This window comes from Oryza brachyantha, chromosome 7 (genome assembly GCF_000231095.2).
Source record: "Oryza brachyantha chromosome 7, ObraRS2, whole genome shotgun sequence".
NCBI classification, from domain to species: Eukaryota; Viridiplantae; Streptophyta; class Magnoliopsida; order Poales; family Poaceae; genus Oryza; species Oryza brachyantha.
In genome coordinates, this window is record NC_023169.2 from 8,240,650 (window position 1) to 8,249,468 (window position 8,819).

At 41.4% G+C, this 8,819-nt stretch overlaps 1 protein-coding gene across 3 annotated transcripts; it reads right to left on the reverse strand.

Annotated features, from left to right (window-relative positions):
• Positions 1-1,426: 1,426 nt before the first annotated feature.
• Positions 1,427-6,642, reverse strand: LOC102711362. Of its 3 annotated transcripts, none has more exons than XM_006657563.3 (2): positions 5,930-6,642; positions 1,427-1,963 (listed from the first exon to the last, which is right to left on the reverse strand). In XM_006657563.3, the coding sequence occupies exons 1-2, from the start codon at positions 6,517-6,519 to the stop codon at positions 1,867-1,869; spliced, it is 687 nt and encodes a 228-aa protein (XP_006657626.1). In that variant the 5' UTR covers positions 6,520-6,642; the 3' UTR covers positions 1,427-1,866. The 3 variants fall into 3 exon arrangements, with proteins under 3 accessions (XP_006657626.1, XP_015694830.1, XP_015694831.1); XM_015839344.2 differs by having other exon boundaries at positions 1,427-1,966; XM_015839345.2 differs by lacking the exon at positions 1,427-1,963 and adding an exon at positions 5,401-5,790.
• Between the last annotated feature and the right edge of the window lie 2,177 nt (positions 6,643-8,819).

Consider the following 8,819-nt stretch of genomic DNA (forward strand, 5'->3'; position numbering starts at 1 on the left):
TTTTCTTAGAAACTTTTTGGAATTTTTGCATGCTCATGTGTCGTAAATCCATCATATAAGCCCAAATAGTCCATTCCACCTCGGCAAGTTAACCTTAAGTACTTACCCAATCAAGGCATATATATAAACACTTTCCTTTGCAATTACTAGTATGGTGTGCACTTTACTTTATAATATGATACGTGAACTTTGTAATAATTTATGAGATATGCACTTTAATTTGGTATTGAGACAATCATTAACAAAGTGACATATGAACTTGGTTGTAATGACAAAAAGTGGTATGATTAGTTGCTAATGTTTGGAAATTTTTGATCTTCTGTTTTTTTTAAAAAAAATGGAATTAAAAAAAAATGGAAGCTCGGTTTGAGGGTTTTTATAATGCAATAAATTGTTGTTACCGTATTCACTCCGATTCGTATTCGCTCTATTTTCGTATTAGATAATATTTTATTCCATTTTCGTGTCCGAGGTTTATGATTTTGATTCCGATTAAAAAAGATTTGAAAATGGAAACAGTAGCGAGGTTTCTGTCCGTTTTCGAGCCGTTTTCACCCCTAGTCTTACTGGCATAATGCTTAACATTATCACGCTATTCATACAGGTATAGTAGTATTATTTAGAGTGACTAAAATGTTTAATTCTGAAAATATGTTTTGAGAGAGTTAGTTTTCAAACTAAAAAATAAAAATGTTCAAAAAAAATTTAATAAAAATCTCCCGCAGCTCTCTGTGCCACATGATAGCTTAATTGAGGGCTTCTTGGCTTGGGGAACTCAAGAGCTTTACTTGATTTTTAAAAGGAAACAATTCAATTTCACAGAACTTGCAAGTTGAATGTTGCATACTCTCACCCCTGCCCTGCAACTTGTTTCCGTTGGAAACAAACCTATGTCGACTCACCGTCACTCGTAACTTGCTCTCTTATCACAAATATTTAACCTTAAACCATTTAAAACTGAATATGATAATTTGATACTGATGTAATAAAGTTTAAATCCCACACATCTCAACTACAAATTAATAAAAATCATCACACAAACATTCCGGACCGATTGATAACTACTCCAACCATTTTAAAATACAACTATTTCTAGGATTTGAAGCATCTACTAAAATATAATTATTTCTGACACTATTCATAATATTGTTTCTCATTTATTACTTCTCATTCAAAATTACACCCTCTCCTATGCTCCCACTCGCATCCATTTCTCATTTTCTTTTTATGGGCACCGTAATTTTTTCTCAACCTTTATCGCTACTAAACAATTTAAAAATGTTTGTATTTTAGAGTAGAGCAGAGCAGAGGTAACAGTAATCAAATATAGTGCCAACCCAAGTAGCCAAATTTTATTGGACAGTTCGCTTGGACGTCAACCCATGTCCAAACCCGTCCAAGTAATAAACGTGCCAGTCGGAAACCATAACTTTCTGCCAAATGGATTCACATCATCACATGAACAGCTTGCAACTTCCAAGAATGCATGATCCTCATAAACAGCAAATGATACCAATGCACGGGAAATAATAGGTACATGTAGTTGAAAAGAACAAACTTACAAAGAAAATGAGGCAGCATGAGTTGTCGTTCAGTTGTGAGATGATAACAAAAGACATCTCAAAGAAAGTTAATCTAACGACATCAGTTAAGGTTGGCGTAAACGACTGCCAAGCACCATCCTGGCCTTATGTGTCAGCAAACCAAGCCCGAGTGATATCAAAGGAACTAAAGTCATAATATTGCTTCTTTTTTCTGTGAATGAAAATAAGGCTATTCTTGCAGTGCATTCATGGATCTATCACTCGCGTCATTCTTTGTGGCGCAGTGCATTCATGGTTGAAATGCAGTACTTCAACTCACGATTTAAGCTTCCACCTTCTTCGGTCGCCACTGCACCGATCCCTTCCGGGACTTATGCTTCAAGGCTATGCCCTTCTTCTTGGGAGCATAGTGTTGTTTCCTGCTGAAAATACATCAGTATGAGCTTGAAACACAACATATAAGCCATTCGCATCCATAGCTTCTTATTGAATGAACTAGCATGTAACAATTCAATCAATTTATATCTTATCCCTATTTTTATTAAGATCTCTTCTATTGCAGTTCATTTCCCACATAAAATGGGGGAAAAAGTAGAGCTAGGGATTTACTTCTTAGTTGTTGGCTTCTAGTTTTGGGTATGGAGTGCGACTATCATGACCTCTCTAATGGTTGCATAATTTTCACTAAAAATAACTTATGGTAACAATGAAATCAATTCATGAGTAATGTGCATTGATAAAATCAACCGTGCTTTGTCAAACCATGCCTAACTTGCTAGGCACAAGCATGATGGCCACTCCAGCCTGCACAGCTAAAGACTGCCGGTCTCCATGGCAAAGCTCCTCCCTTGGTGAGGGTTGTATGGCATATATTGTCTTCTACAAATTATCCCCCCAACTGACCTGCATGCTCGAGTAGCTATCATCTTTCTGACCTACACTCACACAGGTATCATCACATATCCTTTGGCCAATGCACTGGTGTCCTCTCGAGTCAGAATTGAGAGAACTTCAGGTTAGTGTGTTCTAATAACTTTTTTGTGCCTCAAGACCGTCAACATGATGTCGGTGTTTTAGGTAAAATTCAGTTATGGCTTTCTGGATGCTTCTGAGTATCATGCAGCGAACATCATGTAGTTATTGATTGCTCCTTTTTTTTCTGATAGTTGTATGTAGCTGAAGCAAAATATACTCCCCCCATCCAGGTTTGATCAGCACCAAAGTAAAAAAGAAGTTTGATCAGCACCTAAGCTGCTAAGCATGCGGACCACAGGTTTGATTGCCTAACGCCAAAACTCAATTGACCACTCCTCACTGCAGCAACTTCAATGGTTGCACCCATATGCGATGTCCTCTGCTTCGATGTTCACGGCAACATGAGAATCGAGCACCTCAGTGTCACCGTCCATGGAGTCCACCATGAAGCGAACAATCTCATAATCTTCCACAACCACATCGGTCTCAAGGCACTCACTCTCAGCCACAGCGTTCACTCGATCACCTCGCCTCCTTTACAACCATCCCGTCTTGATCATCACAAGATTCTAGCACCCATTTCACATCACATACCGGGCCATCGCCCATCTCATGCAGGCGGTCAGGTGGTGGTGGTGAATGGAGTTTAGTGGTAGGGAAGAAAAGAGACAAACACAAGCAGTGGAGAAGAAACAAGAAGCCTTGCACCCGAATAGCCACTAGCCAGTGCGTCAATTGCATGTGAAAGCAATAACTCTGCATGCAAAACGAAAAGTCAACGCTTCCCACACAAAATAAAACTTACGTCAGCATGCTCACCCACTGACAAATTTTATTTTTTTTTGCTTCCCTGCTGATCAAACTTGGATGGGGGGAGTATTCATTACCCTGCCTTCCTCTACATTAGTTTTCATTTCTTCAATTGCTCATAACAATATGGCATCCTAATAAGTTTTCTGGAATATCACAAGTATGATGGATGATTAGTTCACAACTTCGCACAGTTTTAGCTTCTAATAATTTGAAGCTTTTGTTCAGTTTAATCATATGATCGAGGTATGCAAGAAATATTTTGGAACCAAATTGTAAATCTGCTGTCATTGATAGTGGCAATAGTTTGCATTAATCTATATCTTAGTGATGAGTTCATATCCTCATCCAACTTATATTATTATGTCCTTTTGTAGCGCAAATTTGGGTTGGTCAATATTCAGCTCCCTGGATGCGATCTAGGCAAGAGCAATGGCAGTGGGGCCCGATGAGTAGAGGCATGACCACGTGGAGGTTTCAGGTTTGAAGCAAAAAATAAGTTATATACCTAGCTACTAACTGGGACATAGATGGTGAACCTCGTGATGCAGTGTGGAGCAGCTTGGCATACCTCTACAGATGAAAAATGCATTACTATTCACAAATCAACTTTGGCCATTTTTCAGGTATTCTAATACCTCCGTATTATATTCATAAATTCTCTTGCCATTGTTGGATTACTCATGTTGCTTTGCAGTTGAGGTCTAATTTATCAGGTGTGGGATTGTTCATGTTCCTTTTGCCATATAAGTGTTTTCCAGAATTCTGCTCAATTAATTTGTTATCTCTATGTGAACAGCATGCAAGCACATAAATAGATGTGAAGATCTTTTTTTCTTCCATTGCATTCTCCATATTTTTTCAAATCCTCCTACCATAAGGTGAATGTAGTCCAGTCCATAAAACCACTAGTCACTTCGCTAGAATTAGGGCTTAGTATTGGTCACCTCAGGTGATATATGGAGAGGTCATGTTTGTTTTACAATCATGATAAGTTCAGAACTATTTCTGTTACTGTACTGAAACTGCAAATCTAACTTTGTAAGCTAATCATGACATACAATACTAGCTGAAATCATGACACAGAAAGCAACTATGGAATAACAATACTTTGGTTTCTGTTCCACAGTTATCATACTTTGAATTGCATCATCCATAGTCCATAGATCTAGCCAAATTTGAGGTAAGTCTAACTGTATTCAGCCGATACTGACCTTTTCTTTGACCCTACTGGAATCTCCTAAAATGCACATGAACCTACAGTGAGTCAGCTTTTATTGAATTTGGAAATGATAATGTTTTATTTCTGTGGGTTTATTGCCCAAAGTGAAATCCAGTAGGCTCAGGGTATGTGTGATTTTGTTTCTAGACAAAAATTGACCTAATGGTATATGGTTTTCCCTTTATTCTCATGATTGAAACTTTGAATGATGCATGTATGATTTAGCTTTGAGTGAATATTTGTAATTCTGTATTATACTCATAATAAGTGCAACTTTTCAATAATGTCTTTTTCTTGGCCTCATATTTGAAGATCGCAGTCAAAAATACAGTTCTCTTTTAGGATACTAATGGCATGAATTTAGCTGGCAATTTGTTCTTCGGAGAAGCCAATTGGACCTCCAGGATAAAAAAGTTTCATATGGTGTGGCAATAGTTAATAAGAGCTTCTACTAGCTTGGCCTGTGGATGTATTGTAGGCTATTCATTGTGCATATGGATTAGTATTTTCTGTACATGACTGGAAAAAAAAACAATGACATAATTGCTCAAGTTTGCTGTGCTGATTTAATTTACATATATGGAGAGTGTTACCAGATCAAATGAGAAAAATGAGACTTGAAATTTAGAAATTAAGGTTTAGAAGTTTGCGCAGAAAAGGCATAGAGAAGATATCGGTAACATTTAGCTAACTCCAATAGACAGAAGGTTATGTGCCCCATTAGAGAAAATAGTTCAAGTGTGCCCTATTTATTAGAGAAAATAGATCAAGTAAAATTTGAACTTATGCGTAACTCTTCTGTTTATCAATGTCAAAGATACATGAGAAACTAACAAAGATCAACAGAGTTGAGATGATCGAACAGTCATTCAGTGCATGGTTTAGTTTGTAATGCTTTAGTTAGAAGTCCCGAAGCAGCAATGAGGTGACACACAAAGTGCATTTTGCAGTACAAACCTCAAACTAAAAAGCATCAATTTATGATGGTAACACTAATAGGATGTTAATTACATATTTTTAAAGACACGATGTAGTAAGAGGAAATCTTAACATTTCGAAAAATTGTGTTTTCCATTGCAAGGGCATTTGACTAGTGAGCATCTAAAACACCATTTCTAGATCGTCATCCCCTCATTTGATACAGTTACAGCAATATGGAATTTCCCCCAGGAACAAACACAACCATTTGACACTGATAATACCATATCATTCTAGCTTCTTCTACGTTCTACTCCAAGGCTTCAATAAACCCAAAAGAAAGTTAACAGCAACACAGGTTAGAAACTAATCAATTCGAAATGAACAAAACTGTAATTAATTTGATAAGAACTGCACTAGTGCTTCACCAAAGAAAGGTGGATGGAACCGAACGCCTCACCTAGTAGGTTTCTTCTCGGTAGCAAGACGCATCCCGCTCCATGGGAACTTCTCACCCTTCTCTCCGGCTTCATCTTTCGCCCTGGAAGCTCCCGTCCTCTTCTTCCCCAGCCTCCCGGGGTTCCCATACACCACCTTGCCGCGGCCGGCCCTGGAGAAGCCCACGTTCTCATCCTCCATCCAGTGCTTCCCCTTGCCCTCCCCTTCCGCCTCCGCGCCCTCCACCGCCTTCCTCCTCGCGGCGGCGGCGGTGGCCTTGCGCTCCCTCTCGCCGAGGACCACCCCGATGGGGAAGAGGTCGGGCGAGACCGCGAGCGGGGCGCGGAGGGTGACGTAGGCCTTCTTGTAGTCCGGCTTGGCTGCGAGGAAGGGGCCCCGGCGGAGCTTCTTGCCCTCCATGTTGAGGGTGCGGACCTCGGCGACGGAGAAGCCGTACATCGACTCGAGGCAGCGGCGGATGTCGACCTTGGAGGCGGAGGGGACGGTCTTGACGGCGAACTCCTGGACGGAGGAGAGCGGCGCGGGGGGGAGCATGAGCTTGAGGGGGAGATTGGCGAAGTGGATCACGCGGCGGCCAAGCCGGCTCCCCATGGCGGGCTGGCGGCGGCGGCGAGTGATGGGTGGCCGGCGGCGGGAGTAGTAGGGTTTAGGATAGATCCGGCTCCTCTCTAAGCTCGGGGTAGCCGCGGTGTCACCTTTAGCCCATCTCCGCCGTCCGCCCCATCCCGCCATCCGACGGAGGACGTTTCTCCGCATGCTGTGCTGGTACTTCGCCAGCAACCTTTTTTTTTTTTGGTCGGAAATGCAATTTATTTATTTATTTATTAAAGCAAGAGTTTAGTCTTTTTTTTTCATAGAGAGATTCTATTATGATCTTTAAAAAAGGGATTACATTCTTGTTTCAATAGTCCAAGTACAAGTTCTCACAATCACATGTTATTTATTCTGTGCAAGCTCCATGACTCATTGTCAGACCTAGTACATGAGCTACTTCTGATATTGTTTGTTCTCACGACGGTGATGATGATATGCAACTCTCAGACCATGTTTGATTCATTTAGTCCTATGACTAAACTTTAGTCACAGGACTAAAGTTTAGTCCCTACTTTAGTCTGTGCTATTTGATTCAAGGGACTCTTTTGACTAATGACTAATTGAAGTAGGTACTCCTACGAATAGCCGAACAAATCCAGCACGTCATCCTCTCTTCCGGCCATGGCGATGCCGGCGGCTTCTTGCGGTGGTCGGGGCAGCGGTTGGAGGCGGGGTGGTGGTCGGAGGCGCTGTGGAGGCGGTCGGGGCGGCGGTCGGAGGCGGTGTGGCGGCCGGAGGCGGTATGGAGGCAGTCGGCCACATGGAGGCGCTAACGGCTTCTGGTCGAGGCGGAGGACGGAGACGGGGTGACGGCCGGATACGGTGTGGAGGCGCCGACGGTCGGGGCGGTGCGGTCGGTTGGTGGCAGCGGTGATGTGTGACAGCGACCGGGCGGTGGCAGTGCCTTGCATCGGTCCGACAGACAGAGGTGGGGTGGCGGCTAGGCAGGCGGATGGAGCCGACGGCGGTGGATGGGGTGCTCGGCACAGCTACGTGGGCGGATGCGAGATGAGGCGCCTGGTCTATTCATTTAGTGGTCCCCACGGCACCTGTTTAGTCCCTTTAGTCCCAAATAAGCACCTTAATTAGGGACTTATTTTAGCACCTCAAATAGAGACTTATTAGTCCCTCCTGTTTGGGATTTTAGAGACTAAAAGGACTAATAGGGACTAATAAGTACGGACTAAACATGAACCAAACAGTGTCTTATTTAGGCATGCCACAAGCTTCGTCGTATTGTTTGGCTCAAGGATTATTGGTATATTCGTCTGTCTTATAGCTAAGAGAAAGGCTTTTCAAACATGCCTGTGTTTAAACTAGAACAACTAAGTTGTAGTGATGCAACGTGACCAACCTTTTATGTGCCACTAGCAACAGTAATCCTCTATGTTATAAAAGTTAGTCGATATAGAGTAATCACGGATCCATTACAGATTGACGTAGCACCTAGCCATTACGGATCCATGGTCTTGCCCTAATCTTTCCCATGTGTGCCCATGCTTATGTGGTAGTCATCATGGTTACATTGTAGCTCTTCCCCCACTCTATATTAAAAGGTTGTCGGTTATAGATTTCAACTCTAACTCCATCCCTACCACTTAATACAACTCCAAGTCCAACTATAATCTAAATCAGACTAGTATATTCAACACTTATTCTCGCAAATGCCACCTAGAAGTAGTTGAATCAATATGATAATCCACTAGTCCTACAGACTTGAGTTGTTTTCCTTTGTAGCTTCAGCACGAGATAATAAGGGTGGTAGATATAACTTTCATCAGATTAAACATTGCAAACCTAAAATTTGAGTACTAGGTATAGATTTGTGGATTTTTTTGTGGACTCTGCTTTATGCAAAATTGTTAAACCTTCTTTAAAACTTGCATGTTTATGTGGTGACTTGTTGAGTACCTTAGTACTCACCCTTGCTTAAACACCCTCAGAGTTAGTAGATGATGTGGAAGATCCTTACGCTTACATTTAGGCAATGTAAATGTCGATCTTGACCCATGATGAAATCTTCACTTGAAACTTGCCCCCTGAATTGATATGACTATCAAGCTGATGTTGACACTCTAAACCATTAAATAATAGTCCAAGGTGTCGGGTCAATACTTACAGTATTTTCTCTTCTTCGGTTCTTCAATCGATAGATATAATTATTATTTCATGAGATGATACCTTTTGCATTAGACGTGCCAAGTTTTCAAACTCCTGAGAAAAAGATATATCTTTGATCGGAGTCAATAACCCCTTGAAAAGCTAACCCAACCAACTGGCCATCAATCACAGTTAAA

Excerpts from the sequence above, each read along its gene's own strand:
- LOC102711362 (XM_015839344.2), bottom strand. The coding sequence starts at position 6,519 with ATGGGGAGCCGGCTTGGCCGCCGCGTGATCCACTTCGCCAATCTCCCC. Across the intron at positions 1,967-5,929 it reads ACCGAGAAGAAACCTACTAG|CAGGAAACAACACTATGCTC; the intron begins GTGAGGCGTTCG and ends ATGTATTTTCAG.